The following is a 19625-nucleotide window of genomic DNA, read 5'->3' on the forward strand; positions in this document are numbered from 1 at the left end:
TTATTAAGAACCCTAATTTTTAATTCAATTTCTCACAGAAACTGAAATTAACCCATTACATCCAATTAAACTTCAATTAAGAGGAAACCCATCATTAATTCAATCCCCTAGAACATCAATTTCAACTTCTACATCATCTCAGAATAACTCCTTATGAAACCATAGCTCTTGATTCAATCCTCAAAACAACCCTACAATTTCAAATCGAACATCAACCCTCTTAATCTTTGACTATCAGTAACTCGATCTAAATCTCAATTCCAAATAATCCCAACATCTAAACTGAAAACCCTAATTTCAGTTACAACAGCATCAGCTCCTCCTTCTCTCGAGCTCAATTTACACCAACACCACCACCAATAACATCCCCAAATGTTTTCTCCTGAGTCTCTCTTCAATTTCATAAATTCTTCTCACAAAAACACGAGCAAGGAAGAACAGAAGAAGAGGGAAGAAGGAAGAAGGAGAATGAAGAGAAATAAAAAGATACATAAGAGTTTATCTTATCGAATTGGTGCAGATAAGATGACCAAATTACTGAGGCGCCCACGCCGTGGATAAGGGTTGCCAAGTCGGTTTGTGTATAAAATGAGTAATCTTCCTTTCATACTCATTGGGTGATATCTTCTTCGTCCAGTGTTCGAATGACACGTTCGAGTAATCCATTTCGCATAACTTTACGAGACCTATTCGATGATACTAGTTTCGTATCTAAATCGTTGTTAGATTAATTTCTATTAATTAATGTTCGTGTTAGACTAATCGAGTTATTAGCGGCTAAGATGTCTCTTGACTGGTCTAATAGCGTTGACGAGCTTGAGGGTCTTTACAAAAGCTCCACAAAACTAAGCATCGAAAACAAAAAAAGGAATACAGTAAAAGTGGCCCAAACATGACGTGCATCTAACTATGGATCTATGTATGCACTCATTAAATAAACAACAAGTGTACATTTATGTACACATAGATGATGATCAACAAGGTTGTTGTGTATAGACAAGTCTAAATGCAAATACTAGTTTGATAGTTTCAGGTTCATAATCAATGCAGAAACAAATGTGCACAACTTACAACCACTATGATAAAATTGGTGCATTAAAAAGTACACTGCATACATCTGCACAAATAACTGCACCAAGTATAGTCGGTACAATAAAAACAATGCATATAAAGATTTTATCAATCTTTCACCTTTCAAAGATTTCATTTACATATTTCACAAGGAAAAGAATAAATGGTTCGAGAGGCTACAAGTGAAGAATTTACCTTGCCAACTTTACTATTCTGAGATGTCACTCGTTTTCTCACTACCGACATTGTTACCTACGGAAAGAAAATGTGATAAATCACGACAAGCCAAAATTTGGAAAAAGAATATACAAGACAAATAAAGTGGCGATACAAGGGTGACAGATAAATAACGACGAGCATAAAATAGGTTTCAGACCCGTTTCTGATCTTTTTCTAAGATCCATTTCAAGTGTGACCATCACCGAAACATCATCCCCAGATATCACACGATCAATCTCCGGCACCTCATACATCATCTCAATGTTTAAGAACCAGTTGCAGAAATGGGTAATGTCTATTATATACAAATCTGAAATTTGCAACAACTCCTATCTTTGCCGTAGTCAGTCAAGTCATACGTCATCTCTATTAACTTATTTTGTGCCAAACTATATCTCTATAAATAATATTCCTCTCATGGAATTAAAAATCAACTGGTGTACAACTATGTACACCTTATTAACTAACAGGTGTACAACTATGTACACCAGCATTAACTATGATAAAATTCGGTTGCCAATTAAATATGAAATTTTCAAGCTGCCACTACTATATGGTAAACTACCACAAAGTAAATAAAATATTCATAAGTAGATAAGAGAATACAAATCTTAACAAGAAGTAATCAGGATTATTGAAAATATTAAATAGCTAAATAAATCCAGTACGGTATTATAAGGTTTCATTTCTTGTAAAATAAACTAGAATTAAATAGCCAAATAAATCCAGTAAGGTATCATAAGGTTTCATTTCTTGAAAAATAAACGAGAATTATTAGACAATGTATTTACTTTACAATTACAACATCCAAAAAAGTATGAGCTACCTAACAACCACAGACCAAATCTTCATTTAAGATTCGTATAATTGGTAGTAAAATGTTATCTCTAATCATTGATCAAAGAAAAAAGGCTAAAGTGATTATCAAAATGACTACCGAGCAAAATCCAGTTCACTATTGTGAACTATTACCAATAAGCAATTAATAAGGCTTTATATCAAGGTGTTGAAATGAAAGAGATAAGACGATACTTCCATGTATATAAAATATGGCCTAAAGTAGATGCGAGTACCTAGTATCATCTTAAAAACACCATGTTTTTAATAAGATAATCGTACTTGAAGAGGTAGCATTCGAAATTACTTGAGCTAAATAATTTGACAAAATTTCCTAACCCAGGACTCTATTTCTAAAGCTACCATGAATCATTTTCACAATGTTGATGATAAGTCATGGATCTCCACATGTGTACCAGTTTGTACACCCCATTTATTTACCCAAGCATAAGCTTATGAAGTCATTTTTTCACGTGTACACCTAGTTATTTATGCATGCATAAGCTTATAGATTCAATTTTCCACATGTGTACCAGTTTGTATACCCCATTAATTTACCGACGCATAAACTTATAGTTATTTTATGACAAATGATATTGCAGGGACTCTAAAATTCAATAAATCCAGCTTTTACAGCCTCTATAAAAATCAAATACTTACACAATGAACTCACCAGCTTATAATCTGGTGTGATCTTGAGCTTGTGACATTAATTTAAGTAAGTTTCAGCCACTTGTGTTTGAGCTACAAACAGAAGTCGTGGTAAATACGATAACTTGTGTATTGCCAAATTAAAAAAACCACCTTACAAGTGTAATGCAAGTTGAGATTATATACCTACACAAATATTAATTAAGATCCTCAAATGATCATTGTCCCTCATTAATTCTTCAACCATCTTTTCAATAATTGTCCCTTTCTACATTAAGAATAAAGGATAGAAAGTGAATCGTTGATAGGCAATCAATCATTAACAAGATGCGGATAGGCATGCTTTCGAAGCAGACATACCATTATATATATTTTTTTACTATTATTATTATAACGTAATACCGACATAAAAGGTTATAACAATAATATTATATTATGAATCTAATGTATATAAGGGAACGAAAATCAACCATGCGCTACTAAGGCTATCACCTAATTTATTTGTATATCTAGAATCCCCCTCGGCGCGTAAGAATATCATTTTAGCTTGTACTACTATAAACAATATTTAGACATTTGCAACAACAACAAAAAAAATCTAATTGATATCAATTTTCCTATTGGAATGACAGTGGAATTGTGTTTTAAATGGCTTACCCAGGCTGTCACCGACAATATACGTCTTCCCACTAACCCATGAATCGTAATTAACATTCGTTTTCCAACCTTCAGCATCACCAACAATATACTCCTTTGCCAAATTTGGTACTGCAGCAATACAAAACACCATCAAAAACGCAAATAAAACTTGCCCAATAATTCTATTTGCAGATTTCAGTAAAACAAAAAACAAAAAAAAAATAGACAAGAGATTTGCAGAGAGAAAGAGTTACGAAGAAAGAATGTGCTATGATCTCACAAAGTCGATAAAATGCTTGTACAGTACTCCCATGGTTTGTAAGGACTAGATTAAAGGGAATCTGTTTTGCCGGAGTGAGTAAATAGTGACACTTAATTTCACTTACTTAATCCTACAAGTTACAATAACAAAAAAAAAAATTGTTAACATTTTAAGGTGAAGTAAAGGAACAGATGGAGTGATAGGACTGGTTTGTTTAATTTATAAAGTAAAGAAATGGGTGCTCTACTTTTTGTTCTTCAATTTTTATTCATTTTATGAGGGTGGTTGTCTCTTATCAGTTTTGTGTATCTCCTACTCATTTGTTAGCTTCCTTTGAAATCAACCATGCCCTACTAAGACTATCGCCTAATTAATTTGTATATCCAATAGCCTCCTTGGCGCGTAAGAATATAATAAACATTATATTAATTGTGCTTGGTACAATACCTAGACAATACAAGAGCAAACTTTATTTGAACTTTCAATGGCTAGTGAAAATTACTTAATGAAAAATTGAGAGATCCATAAATCATAATGCATTAAAACCTACACGGTTAATATCCCAAATCAGTGGTGCAATACGAGCCATTCATATCCCAAATCCACCTTCTCCGGATAAACCAATTTGGCCTCATGCCAAAAAGGGGAAGTACACGATTAAAAGCGGTTATGCGATGCTTCTCAAAAATACAACCGCAACAACCAACCAATCTCCACAGATGAGTGCAACCAACATGGAGAAAAAGTACAACACTCTTTGGAAAGCAGACTGCCCCCCAAAAATCAGACTTTTCCTCTGGAAAGTCAGCCACAATGGTCTACCAGTGTTTGATGCTCTGCATTATAGACACATAACCACCTCCAACATGTGTCCTATCTGCAACCAGCATCCAGAAACGGTGCAACACTGCCTTTTTGACTGCTCACGAGCGAGGGAGACTTGGGAAATGATGTGTAGACATGTAAACAGCTTGGCCAGCCAATACAATGTTTACAACAACATTGCCCTACCACCTCACCCGTGGCCAACAATCATTCCTCAGCAACAACATTGCGCTAGAAGCTAATATGGGAACCAAGGATTAGGTGGAAGAACAACAATACCAGCTTTGATACATCAACCTGTCAACTTTGAGTCTTTTCTGGAAATGCACACAAGGAAGGAGGGTTTCACGTTGGCTTGTTATACAATGTGGAATATTTGGTTAGCAAGAAATGTTAAGGTCTACAACAGCATAGTGCAAACACCGAAACAAATATTTCATATAGCCTTACTCCTTAGCCAGGAATACAAATAGGCAGTCCAACACAATATTTGCAACCAACACGCTACACAACAACAACAACAACGGGAAAGGTCGACAACGATTTGGGTTCAATGGAAGGCCCCCCATAACCAATGGCTCAAAATCAACACTGATGGAGTGTCCAATATGAACAATCAAGAAGAACCAGAGATGGTTGGAGCGGGTTGGATCTGCACAGTGATTATGGCTGTGGCAACACCACTTGAAAAAACGACAGCAATCGTGGCAGAGACATGGGCATTACTACTAGTTGTGAGGATGGCGGCCTCAAAGAATGGAACACCATCCAATTTGAAACGGACTCAACGACGCTGTTAACACTTGTCTCGAAGGACCCCTCTGAGGCACCTTGGATCATACGAACTTTGTTACAAGAAATACAACATCTCCTTTTACTACAGGCTTATGTAATAACACACACATATAGGGAAGCGAATCAAGCGGCGGATGGACTTGCAGACTTTGCAGCAAAAAAACAATTACAGCACGGGATTGGAATCAGTAACAGAATATCAACCCACATATGAGAGCACACTCATCCTGATTTCCTTAATGTAATTGTTATGAATGACTCGGTGGGGACTCGTTACCCAAAAAAAGTTCCTGTTTATTAATAATATGAAACTTCTTCTTTTCAAAAAAAAAAAAAAAAAAAAATCCATTAAAACACATACAAATATGTAGAAGAAAGCAGTAGGAATCAAAATCAGCTAGACTTTGTGAAGCGTTCGGCTTTCTCTCTTTCCTCTCTCTTGCGATTAACTCGCCACCACTAAAACAACCAAAATAAAACCGTTAACCACCGTAATATAGCCAGTAGCCACCGTTTTACGACGGTGATGGTCACCGGAAACCACCATTAAAATTCTTTCATAACCAAAAATCAAGATCCGAATGCCCCTAACAGTGTTTTCTCATCAGATTCAAAGACCCTTTGTTAAATTTTGCTACTAAGCCACTTTGTTTCACCTGTTACTAAGACACCGTGTTATCAAGATACAATCTCTAAGACACTTTGGTTACCAATTGCTACTAAGACTCCTTGCTATTGCCATCCTTGGTTCGAAGACCCCTTGATTAATTCGGAGTTTCAATGATCTTTTTTCATATCTAAAGTCACCGGAATCCCCCCTTTTTCCCATCTTATCTGCTACTCTCTTTGTCTTATTTTTTGTCTTTTATTTTTGGATTCTGCTACTGCAATTTTTACTTATTTAAAATTGAATATATTGATTTTGGACTTTGATTCCTCTAGAATTAATTCTAATTTAATTTAGATTGCTTACTGTTTAAGTTAAATTTTCGTTTTTTTTAAACCTAAATTCTGTAGTGGTTCTTTACCTTAGCTGATCCTTCCTTAGGCTGTCCTCTCTTTATCTTGTTGCCTTTATTTGATTGGTTTCAATTTATATCTTGCCCTGTTAGCTATTTTCTTTTGATCTCCTCTTAGTTAATCCATGAAGTTTGTTAAATTCTGCAAAAGGAAATTAAAATCTCTTTCAAGTCTAATGCACCCGATTCCAGGTACCTCTCGCTACAACTAGAAAAAAAAAAAGGAAACTATTGCAAAAACCAGGGAGGATTCAAAGAAGTTCTCAAATCACTCCGCTGTGTACTGATAAGGTAATAGATCCAGCCCCCAGTTGCTTTTCTTCAGTTCACCAAGCTGGTGATTTGGATCATTGTCTTGCCTTGAAAGGCTTCTCATGCTTTACTGAGGTAAGCCTAACCCCCATCCTGTGTTATAATAAATCAATGAATCTTAGCAATCAATCCCGCAATTATATTGTCCATCATTACAATTGTTTTGAACCCTGGGAATTATTCATATTTCAATGCAGTAATGTTGAACACCTCAGTTTTTGTCAAATGTTTGCCTTCTGTTTTGATAGAAATTTCCTTCACTCTTTATTACTGCAAAAGGGGTCTTACTCCAGTTTTGTGTTAGTAGAATTTTATTATCCTATAAATCTTGGTAATTGGAAAAATAACTTTCATGAAATGGAAAATTGCATAGTTTTAGTAGAATTTAGCTATCCAGAAGTCTCATATTTCTGGCAGTTCATAAGTATGATTGCATGGAACTGCCAAGGATTAGGAAAACTAGACACTAGAAACAGTCTCATAGACACTCTAAACAAGGAAAATCCAGACATCCTATTCTTATCGGAAACTAAACAACAAAATAAGGAGATGCATAATATTATGAAAATTGTAAATGTTCATAACTATTTTTTAGTTCCGCCTAGGGGTACTGCTGGAGGCTTGTGCCTTATTTGGAAAAACAATGTTAACATCATAATAGTTGACCATGCTTTCAATCATATAAATGCTACAATCACTGATCCTATAGACAACAACAGCTGATTCTCACTTGTCTCTATGGAAGCCCCTGTAGAAAATTGAAATTTAAATCTTGGAACATTATAAAACAAATGGCAGATAAGGTAGACAAACCGTGGATTGTTATTGGCGACTTAAATGTTGTTCTTCATGAGGAGGAAAAGAAAAGTAGATTTGCTTTTAAGAAAAATGAGGCGAATTTTTTTAACAATCTTATAAACAAATGCAACCTAATGGACCTAGGCTTTACAGGATACACTTATACCTGGAACACCGATAATATTGAACAGAGACTGGATAGAGCCTTAGTGAATGGTAAATGGAACATAAAATATCCAAACTCTAGCATAAAACACCTAGGACCCTTAGCCTCTGATCATGTCCCTATAAAACTTAACATGCATAACCATTGGGATGATGGCTCTACCATTTTAAATACTTTGGAGAGTGGATAAAGCACGCTGACTGTAAGGCCTTAATTCAAGATAGTTGGAATTCGAATGTCCGAGGGTCGCCAACCTGTAAGGTTAACAAAATACTAGGAAATGTAAAACACATTCTTAGACTATGGAATAGAAAAGGCTTTGGGAACATAAATAGTAACATAGAGAACATAAAGAAACAATTAGAACAAATCAACATGACATATAACTACACTAACAAGACAATTGATTTAGCCAAACTAAGAAATGATCTTGCAAAGTGGTATGCTATCAAAGAAAAATTTTGGAAAGATAAAAGCAGGGACCAGAATCTAGCTTTAGGTGACAGAAATACGAAATACTTCCACACAAAAGCTAAACAGAGGTTTAAAAGGAATAGAATAGATATGATTAGAAATGAAGACAACATTTGGCTCAACACTAAAAAAGAGATTTCTGAGTGTATAACCCAACATTTTCAAAAAATCGCCACTACAGTAAAACATAATATCGACCAGAATTTGATAAACCTAATACCTACGAAGGTAACCCAAGCTGATAATGATATGTTGTGTACAATGCCTCTTGAAAGTGAAATAAAAAATATTCTTTTTTTTATGGAACCTGACAGAAGCTCGGGACCGGATGGCTTCCCCCAAATTTCTTTCAACAGAATTGGGAAATCATTGGTGCTGACCTAATAAAAATGGTACAAACTTTCTTTGAAACTGGTCATCTCTCTAAGGAGATGAATGCTTCTTTTATTTCTTTAATCCCCAAAACTCTAAATCCTACAACTCCTGTAGAATTCAGACCAATAGCTCTAGCCAATACTTGTTACAAAGTGATTTCTAAACTTATGACAGGTCGTATGAAAGGCCTACTAGGTAAACTAATCTCTCCTTTCCAGTCTGCCTTCATTCCTGGAAGGCAGATAGCTGAGAACATAACATTAGCTCACGAAATAATACACAAAATGAAAAATTCAAAATCTAAGAAAGGCTTCATGGGCCTGAAAATTGATATGTCCAAAGCATTCGACAGGGTCGAATGGGACTTTCTAAACCAAGTTATGACTAAAATGGGATTTAACAACAAATGGTGTAACTTAGTTCACCAATGTGTTTCTACAACCACTCAATCGGTCCTTTTAAATGGTTCACCTACAAAATTCTTTAAACCTTCAAGGGGTTTGCGCCAGGGAGATCCAATCTCCCCATACCTGTTCTTATTTTTTATAGAAGCTCTCTCTAGATCTATCCAGAATGCTGAGGATAACTGGAAGATTAAAGGCATAAAACTGGTTCATCAAGCCCCCTCTTTGAGCCATCTCCTTTTCGCCGATGACTGCCTAGTTTTTTGTAAGGTAAGTGAACAAACTTGTCAGAACCTGGTTGATTTGTTCAAAGACTTCGGTCTGGCCTCTGGACAACTTATTAACCTGAGTAAATCCGAAGTTTTCTTCAGCAAAAAAACAGAGACGAGTGTTCGTAGAAGGGTGAAAGAAATTCTAGGGGTTAATGCAATCCCCCTAACTGACAAGTACTTAGGTTCTCCACTTTTTACTAACAGATCAAAAATAGCTTGTTTTGAACCTTTACTTACAAATCTGAGAACTAGGATGTCTGGTTGGGATGGAACTAATCTAAACAATGCAGGGAAAACAGTGATGATTAAAAATGTTACTTCGTCAGTTTATATGTATCAAATGAACTGTTTTAAAATACCAGTAAAAATCTGTAATCAGATAACTAAACTCCAAAGGAACTTTTGGTCGGGAAAAAATGAAAAGGGTTTGAATGAAAATGGGAAAAAATGGGTGTGCTTAAAAAATTGGTCTTCAATTTGTAAAAGCCTAGAGGAGGGAGGCTGAGGAATAAAGAATGTTAGGAAGTTTAACATTGCCATGATAGCAAGAATGGGATGGAACCTAAATAAAAATCCTAAATCCATCTGTGCCAGATTTTTAAAAGCTAAGTATTATTCTAACTGCGACATTTTTCACATAAATAGTAAACCAAAACAAATGATAGCTGAATATGAAAAGGATTGTTGTCAGGGATCAATCAAATTAAAAAATGTTGTTTTTGGGAACTAGGAAATGGTAGTAACATAGATATATGGGATGACTTGTGGATACCAGGGACCAAACTACCACTGCACATGAACCATCTTTCTACTGAAGGTATTAGTAAAGTTAGTGATCTAATAACAAACCACAAAACCTGGGACCATGATAAACTAATCAGATGCTTTGATAACAACATAGTAGCAAAAATAAAGGATATTAGAATACCAAGAGAAGGAAAAAGGGACACTCCAAGATGGAACCTAAACAAACAAGGTACGTTTTCTGTAAATTCTTTATATAAGCATATAAACTCCGATGACAATGTTGAAACCAAATGGAGTAGGATATGGAAGATGAAGACAACACCAGCAGTAAATTTTTTTATTTGGAAGGTAGCCCATTCCATTCTCCGCAATAGTATGAGAGTGGCAGCCATACTTCCTGATATTGATACTAAATGCAAATTATGTAATCAAAGCCAAGAAACACTATCTCATCTATTTCTGCATTGTCATTATGCCACACAAGTATGGAAGCATTCCAATTTTGATATGGATTTTGTTAGGAATGGCACAACCATGTCCCATGAATGGCTAACAAACTGTTTTGAAAACCCAAACAGGGGAGTCTATGACATAGACTGACATGTCCTTTGCAGTATAATAATGCGGTCTATTTGGAAAGTAAGGTGTGATCTAGTGTTTAGAAAGAAGTCACATAATAGTGTTGTAACTGCCAATAACATCATTAAATTTATAAACAACTACAACATAGTGAATAACACAGGTCACAATATAATGGAAGACCTTTACTATAATTCCAAGAATGATGTTGTTCTTCAGATTACTAAATACCCTGTTGCTGAGATACAAATGATTTGGCTCTGCAAATTAACATTGCTCTGACCACAGCAGTTACTACTATGAGAGCAGGGATTGGTTTAACTTTGATTGATCATACATGTACAGTCAGAGAAGCAAGAGGTTTCTTTATTGATAGTACATCAATAGAAGAACTAGAAAAAGCTGGAGCAGAAGCTGCTTTCCAATGGGTAACATGTTGGAGTGGCCACAGAATCTCCTTCAGAAGTGATTCAGAACCAACTCTGATGCTGCTGGTGGGAATGTACGCAGAAGCTCGACGACAGCGTTACCTGATCAGCGAAGATTTTGGAAATACCAAAAACTTTGATATAAACTTTTTAGCCCAAGATTTTACTTTGGTTATAAGAAATGATGTAATATGGGCAGCAAGCCTTTCTTCTTTTTGCAAAAAGTATGAAATTAACCACAACTGGGTGGACTTTAGCCTAAGGGCTTTAATTATCTATTTGAACATACAACCATGGAATGAGAATGTAATGAATGCTTGTAACTCCAGTTTTGGAGTTACTGAACAGCAACAATCAATATATTGATGTATACCTCTTTTTTTATAAAAAAAAATAATCAAAATCAGCTAGATCCGCCACCCGTACATATATAAAAATCAGTAGTGATACTAGATTTAAGGTCTTGTGGATTTTTTTTATAAGACTCTTGCATCAGGAGCGATAAGATGATCTAATAATTATTAATCTCATATATGATTTCAAATCAGACTTTAGAGTTAAGGTTTTTGAAACGTTGAAAGGTTTTTTGTAAATTTCGAAATTAATCAACTAATAGTTCTTAATCGAATTAAAATGATGCATGGGAAGAGATAACCTTATCTTTTAAATCGATTTTGATGATGAAATCTCCATATTAATTTGCTGAAATTGAATCTCATCAATTTTCTCTTTGATTGCGACTTAATCTTCAAGAATATGTACCGATAATAACAATTTGTTTGATTCTCAGATTAAGGTTTGCAGCTTGAATTTGCGGACTAAAGAGATTAAATTCTCCTTCTTAGGATTTCTTCGCTCTGGAAGTTCCCGAAGTCGGAAATGAAGAAATGAAAATGAAGTCGGGAAGAAATCAGATGGGCATTATTGTCAACCAAAAAATATAGTTTGGACTGAATCGTTTATAAAAGGACCGACTCGTTCTAAATTGGGTGAATTTGGACCTCTTAGTACTAGACTTGAGGGAGCAGGACTATATAGTCTGAAGCCCGGTAATTATGGGACTAAACGTCAATTTCTACTTTCCAAAAAGGATTATTTTTGGTTTTGGGTTAGAGGGTGGGGGCGTTGCTGCTATTTCATTGACTATTTCATTGACCGGGATCGGCAACAGGTCGAGAACAAGTTGCTGCTAAGTGCTATTGATTTTTTGGGTTCAAAACTTCAAATGATGAGGATGAAATTCAGATACAAAGAATATTTATGGCACAACATGGTACATTAATATTGATTGTCCTCAAATCACATTGATTAAGATTATTTGTCAATGTCCCTAGTGGCAATTTAATCCAAACATATCACTTTGATCTATAATTGGAGTCCAACTTTGTGCACCCCTCAAAACCAGGGTGCACATTCCGGCCGCAATTATTCGTCCCTTTTCCTCTTATCTGGTTTTCTAAAACCGGCTTCTCTTTTTATTTTCTTGTTTAAAATATCGTTGGAAATATAGGAAAATAAAAGCTTCGCTCTTTTTTAGGATTTGTTAACTATTCGTTCTCATTCTTCTCTCTGTCTTCCTTACGAACAAGAAAAAAAATGAAGAGTCGACTCAAGCAGGGATGAGAACTTAAACTCAAACAAGCAGAACTTAACATAATTGTTTTCCACTTTTATTAGAAACCCTAGCAGCGGCAACATGTTGGAAGATCAAAATAAGTATTATGATTCCGTTGGTGATCTAGCTCGTGAACAATGGAGGTAAAAAAATTATGTTTGTTTTCCTTCCTCTTATTTTTTCTAGTATTGTCGTGAGTTTGGCTTTGTTTACTTTGATTCATATAACTTATGAAATGGTTTACTAATCCAGGGTCATTCGTGGAATAATTACACTTGTGAAGATGAATGGAACACTGATGGTAATTGTATCAAAGAATCAGAATGTGGTAATTGTATCAAAGAATCAGAAGATTGTTTGGGTTTTGAAAATGATTGTGAAATGATAAATGGGTACTGCGAAAAGGGTCATATGACTGGAGAAACAGAAAGTATTGACGCTATGTATGAAAAGCCAAAGATTGGAATGATATTTAACACAATCTTATGGATATTATAATAGATATGCAAGAAAGATTGGTTTTAGTGTGAGGAAACAAAGATCAAATAGAAACAGATCTGATCGAAGCAAAATTCATCGAGTACTTCTAATTTGTAGTTGTGTAGGTGTATACCGGAAGGTAAGAACACCTAAGAAGAAAAGGCCCGAGAGAAGATTTGAATATAAAGCAAGGTTTGAGTTTAAATTTTATGATGATGGAAAGTATGAAGTAATCGATTTTTATGCAGATCATACACACACTCTAGTACCATTGTAGGGTTCTCATTATTTGAAGTCCTAAAGAAAAATTGAAGTTCCACAGTAGGGAATTATCACTAAAATGTATGATTTTGGCATAAAACCAGCTGAGATTTACTCATATTTGCGTGAAGAATCTGGCTGCGCTAAAAATCTCAACTTCACCAAAAAGGATTCTAACAACTTTATACTGAGGAAAAGGGTTGAATTCTTCAAGAAGGGTGATGTACGATGTCTCCAAGACTATTTCAAGCAAAAACAAAAAAGGAAAACAAGCATTTTTTCTCTTCTTTTCGAACAAACGAAAAAGGAGAACTATGTGGTGTGTTCTTTTGTGATGCAAATTCGAGAAGAGATTATGCATTATTTGGTGATGCTGTTTGTTTTGGTACGACGTTCCGGACAAACAGTTACAACATGCTTTGTGCACCAATTGTGGGGATAAACAACCATGGACAAACTACAATTTTTGGCTGTGCACCAATTTTGGATGGTGCTCTTCAGATGTTGTGGTGCGGTTGTTTAATTTTTTTTTTGGAAGCGATGGAAGAAAATAGACCTACTGATCAAGCACTAGGAATTTTGAAAGTTGTTCAACAGGCATTTCCAGATTCTCACCATAGATTATGTTTGTGGCATATAAGTCAAAACGCAGCTAAGCATTTGAGTAAAACGTTTTCCAAATTTAAATCATTTGCACTAGATTTTAAATCTTGCATATATAATCCGGAGACGATTGAAGAATTTGAACAAGACTGGAAAAAAATGTTTGAAAAATATGAGCTCACAAAGAACGAGTGGTTACAAGGGATATATGATTTACGAGAAAAGTGGGCTCAAGTTTACAGCCATTCTTATTTTTGTGTCGGCATAACCACAACTAAACGAAGTGAGAGCATTAACAAGTTTCTTAAGTCCTACTTTTTCGATGGCAAGATTCTTCAACAACAATTGGTTAATCAATACTCCAAGGCCATGATTGATAGGCGTGAAACGGTATTACAAGCGGAATTTAATACACAACAAACGTCGCCTGATTTGATATCTCCATGGAATGTAGAGCGTGAAGCATCAAAATTTTACACCAAAAAAATGTTAAGTATTTTCCAAGAAGAAATCAAGTTACTTATTGGGTTGTTATTGGAAGTGGAAAAACAAGATGAAATGATTTGTATCTATAACGTGAAAGATATCGGGGATGTAAGAAGGATACGTACGCTCATATATAATACCACCAAAAATTAAGTTTCATGCTCTTGTAGGAAATTCGAGTTTAGTGGGATTCTTTGTGCCCATGCGCTAAAGGTTTTCCACGACTTTGTTGATGGTGGATTTTCGGCAAGGACTAAAATCGTAAAATTATAATACTGGATGTTTCTGACCCGGCTTTAGGAATGTATGTGACGATTCATATTTTATGATCCGTTAACCTTTTCACGATCTCTGACTGGGTAACATTCCTCTCAGAGATATGATGAATATGTCTCTCGAAAGGCCTCCCAGATGAGCGTTCTATGCTTCACACATTTCATCATAACCTCTACATAGAATCAAAATGATTGGGCGGCTCCTAGACATAATGTTTGTTAGAGAGCTTAATGCCTTCAGGACGTCACGCTGCTCGTTGTTCCCTAACACGGGCAGTTGGTGACACAGTGACGATGACACACTGATTCGACACCAACACGATCAAAGTGTAACATAACTACAATCGATAAGTCTTCATTATCCCATGATAAGACTTCTGAAGCATGTACAACATCATTCATCCATGGATTTCACAAACTCCTTTAACATACACTGGGGACTTGATCTTATTGGAGAAATCGATTCAAATCTATTTCAATAAATGTTATCCATATAACAAGTTATTGCAACCTGATGTGATTCCATGAAACTTCATCAACGGGACATCTGTATATCACAAGTCCATGCACGACCGAGGAACTTCCTCTCTTCACCAATCACATCTAGAGTGAAGACTGCTGCTGTTATCTACCGCAACAACGTCGACTCACTGACGAAGCCAGTTCACAGTAAAGTCATACTGTTCAGGAGAATTCAGGTTGAACTCCCATTACACCTTCATCTTATGGATGCTCAACCCACCAACTAGATTGTGAATGTAAAGGGTTCACTGGATGGAGGAGAAAAGTCTATGTCAATAATCATGGTCCTAGCCCTTTTCGGTGTCTGGAGCAACTCCGACCATAGTATCGGCATCAACAAGGATATCTGGAGGAGCTCCGTCCATGGTCTCAGCATCAACAACGGTCTCAGGAGCAACATGCTCATGACATGGCTTCATCAACTAACCATTCTCTGAAGTATTACACATGAAGAAGACTTCTCCAAGAACTAATGATTCATATCAAGATGTGTAGACATGATAATATGTTCACATGAAAGTCTTCCCAAATCTTTCACGACTGGCGGGCACAATCCAAAGTCTTCTACAAGATGTTCTCATCACCTCTACAAATGAGATACAACACACTTCAGGCCATGGGTTTACCAAAACGTACCAATGGGTGAGGAATGGGATAATGCTTCCTCAACAAAATATGTTCTTATATGTATCTTATACAACATACCAAAAGTGTGCATCAATCGGACATACTAGATGAAAGATATGACTTCTACTGTCACGTCTATGAAATATGAAAATTTTGTACGGGATTACAAATTACAAATGTGCACGCTTATTTGGGTGACCTGCACAACTCCAAATTGATTGATTCTTTTCTCATATGATAACTCAGTCTCTTAGCTCCAAAAGTTGGGATCAAGCACCAAATTCCGACGTTGTATGAGGTTCCTACATCTTCCAGAGCATACAACATGCAAGCAGCAATTCTTAGACGGGATTCATAACCTCCACGGTCGATCGGTGTCCACTAGGTCTTTCCACTAAATCCTTCATCAAGGTACCTCCAACTTCGACCACCTAGGTCTTTACATCAATGTTTCTACCTGGGTCCTCTATCTAGTTCTTGCCAGAAGAAGGGAAACGAAAGGGAGAGATTTAACAAAATACTGGGGACTGGCGGTCCACCGATCATGACGATCAATTTCACAGTCCAAGACCCGTGGCGCCGGAATCGCCTATGCTAATCATTCATCATAAAAAGGAATGCTACCGCCGGAACATGCAACCATGGTCATTACATCATCCCTTCTTGAGAGCAACCTCAGTTATGGTCCCGTAACCAGGGTTTCAAAAGTGATGTTTCTACGATTGACAGAAACAAAAAATGGTACTGCAAGCACCAGGCTCATATATCAACCATGGGGTTCAGACTGCAAATTAATCAATGGCATTTAAATCCTTCATAAAGCGTTCAAGACACAAGAAAATGGTCTAAAGACACAACATGAGAGTTTTACAGCAAGCTCGTCTGAGATGATTTTACACTGTCCTGCACAAAGAAGCGATCTGGGAAAAATTGGTGAAAAACCTAGAGCTGGGTCATATACCATTCTCTTCGCATGAATGTCCTCTATAACATATCCAAAATTCATAATAATTGGATGAACGAGTAAAACGATGTGGCCGAAACATCAAACTACATGACAACTGAAGTTTCTGAAGACTTCCCGGAAGTTTACTGTTTCGTTGATTTCGACCACTAAACGTGCTCAAAACTCAAAAAGCTTATTCAATAAATCTAGGAAATTTCATGGGCATCAAAAAGTTTGGGTAGATCATCAAAAATGGACATCGTATGAAGATTCTACAGCATTTTCAATGAGGACTTAACTTCTGAATTTTCTGATGATGAATTATGAAGAAATTCTTCATTCATCCACATCTAAATTAGGAATTACACCATCAACGCAAGGCCGAACTTTATTTTCATCCGATAGTCTCACTTTCAAGTCGGTGGTGCTTCTGTTGATGAGATATGAGCTTTTCATCTTCAGCTCTTTTCTTCTGTGATATTTCATCACGTCTCTGCTTTCCCTCTGCATCTGCTAAGACCAAGAAAGATTTATCTTAGAACGAACCACTCTCAGATGATCAAGAGACATACCATGTATCAGCTTTCCAGCATCTCTGAAAGGTTGATGCACCTTGGCATGAACATCTGCAGAAGTCTTCATATTTGACTTGATATTTCTGGAGTGTTCCCCGGAAGAGCCAGAAGGGTGGTTGTAACTAGAAGTCACCATTATCTGAGACGAAAGACATGGATTCATGGATATACCAATAACAAACACGCAAGAAAAATGGTAACACTGTAACTCTTACCTGTTTACAATTTCACTAACAATAGTGAACTTAGAACAAAAGTTTTAAGAACTTGCCCATTTTTTCAAACCTGCAAAGACGGGAAAAGTCCATTATTCAAAAATCATAAATTGATTTTCATAAAACCGTGAACAACCCACGTAAATGTTTACTGTGTTAACATCCACTGACTTTTCAAAAATTGGACAGACGTCCATTCTACAATTGTGAAAAACTCACATACAAACATTATTTCAGCATGTATAATTGTCTACTTTCAACAGCTGTTCAAAATCAAAAGATTGATTTTACAAAAATATTTCCTAACGTGAAAATCACGTAAATTTGAAAAAAATACGTATATATATATTTGCTCCCTCGCGCGAGCATACGTCTTTGAAATAAGAATATATTTTCAAAAATTTGTGAAAGCTCATATATTGAAATAAAATTTTTCATGAAAGTTCATAGACAAAATTTTTATTATTAACAAACACACGCCTATTAAAAAAAAAACTTTTCTCTCGTACGAGCATCCACCTTTGAAACGAGAGTATATTCTATTTTGTGAAATATCACATATTTAAAATAAAAATAAAAAATCTCTCTTATGCTAGGGATCATTATTTGTTTCTTAAACTATCTAGCGAACGAACGTCTGTTCCTAAAATAAAAATTTCCTTTTTTGGGCCCGACCCGTAAACACTAAACCGACCAAAACTAGACGTCTGACCGTCTAAATCAGCAGTGCCTCGTCTCTTCGTACTCACGAGATGACACTCTATCATACTGCCAGAATCCTTATCTGGGCATTTGCTCGTACATGACATCATTGGAGCAAATAGGGGATTCTGAAAATGCCTTTGTACGACTAAGTTAAATTACTTATCTCGTATACTGGAAAATCACCATCTAGTGCTTACCGCGGAACATGACTGTCCCTCACTGAGCAGGGTACTTAAATGTTGATGGTGGATTTTCGGCAAGGGCTAAAATCGTAAAATCATGATACTGCATGTTTCTGACCCGACTTCAGGAATGTATGTGACGATCCGTATTTTATGATCTGTGAAACGTTTCATGATCTCTGACTGGGCTAACATTCCTCTCATAGCTATGATGAATATGTTTCTCGAAAGGCCTCCCAGCTGAGCGTTCGATGCTTCACACATTTCATCATCACCTCTACATAGAATCAAAATGATTGGGCGGATCCTAGACATAATGTTTGTTAGAGAGCTTAACGCCTTCAGGACGTCACGCTGCTCGTTGTTCCCTGAATATACACTCCTCAGAACAAATATGGTGCTTCAATTATCTCATATCTCGATTCTGCAAATAGATTAATTCTAGCGTGTCATTCATCAACTGATTTCCTAGAACATAATCTATTATATCTCATTACTCCGTTCCATGGATGATCCTTAGCTGGATTCCATGGATTAGTAATAGATGACCATTTTATCTCATTACTCCGTTCCCTGAATTCCCAGCTGGATTCCATGGATTAGTAATAGATACTAAACTCATTTTATTACTCTGTTTCATGAATCATTCTCAGCTGAATTTTATGAATTAGTAATAAATACTCAAGTATTTTTTATTACTCCGTTTCATGAATTATTCTCAACTGAATTTCATGAATTAGTAATAAATATTCACCAATCGGGCGTCTGGGCCATCACCGAGTAAGCCATGAGAAAATGGTGCAAGTGTACTTGAAAATTATGCACGAACGAGCACCCGAATGCACGAACGAGCATTCAAAAATATGGACGAACGAGTAACTTATGAAGGAAAATAACATTAATACAATAAACAAGAGGCGTGGGACCGGGCCACCAGTCAGCCAGCCCCCTCTTCCGTTATTTTATTTTATTTTAATTATTATTTCCCTCATCTTATGAAGACTCCTTCATTTGAGCAAACTCCCTCGTTTGAGCGAAACTCTTAGTTTCTTCATACTTTCATCAAACAAAAATAGGGAAAGGTGTCATGGGACCGGGACACCTAGTCGGCCGGCCATGCCCTAGTCGTGGCCGGTCCCACACCTTACTATCCCTTATTTTCTCATATTATTATTTCCTTCATCTCATGAAACTCCATTGTTTGAGCGAAAACCCTAGTTTTACAATATTTTCTCAAGTATTGCTCAAACCATGAAAAAG

General features: G+C 36.1%; 1 protein-coding gene and 1 long non-coding RNA gene across 2 annotated transcripts; both read left to right on the forward strand.

Annotated features, from left to right (window-relative positions):
* Positions 1-5657: 5657 nt before the first annotated feature.
* On the forward strand, positions 5658-11279 carry LOC113342229. The gene is made up of 2 exons (XR_003356531.1): positions 5658-6705; positions 10791-11279. It is a non-coding gene; the product is annotated as an uncharacterized LOC113342229 (long non-coding RNA).
* Positions 11280-13457: 2178 nt separating this feature from the next.
* Positions 13458-14471, forward strand: LOC113342195 (protein FAR1-RELATED SEQUENCE 5-like). The gene has a single exon (XM_026586816.1). It carries the CDS (start codon positions 13458-13460, stop codon positions 14469-14471), a length of 1014 nt encoding a protein of 337 aa, XP_026442601.1.
* Positions 14472-19625: the final 5154 nt, after the last annotated feature.

This window comes from Papaver somniferum, unplaced genomic scaffold, assembly GCF_003573695.1.
Source record: "Papaver somniferum cultivar HN1 unplaced genomic scaffold, ASM357369v1 unplaced-scaffold_35, whole genome shotgun sequence".
In the NCBI taxonomy this organism is placed as follows: Eukaryota; Viridiplantae; Streptophyta; class Magnoliopsida; order Ranunculales; family Papaveraceae; genus Papaver; species Papaver somniferum.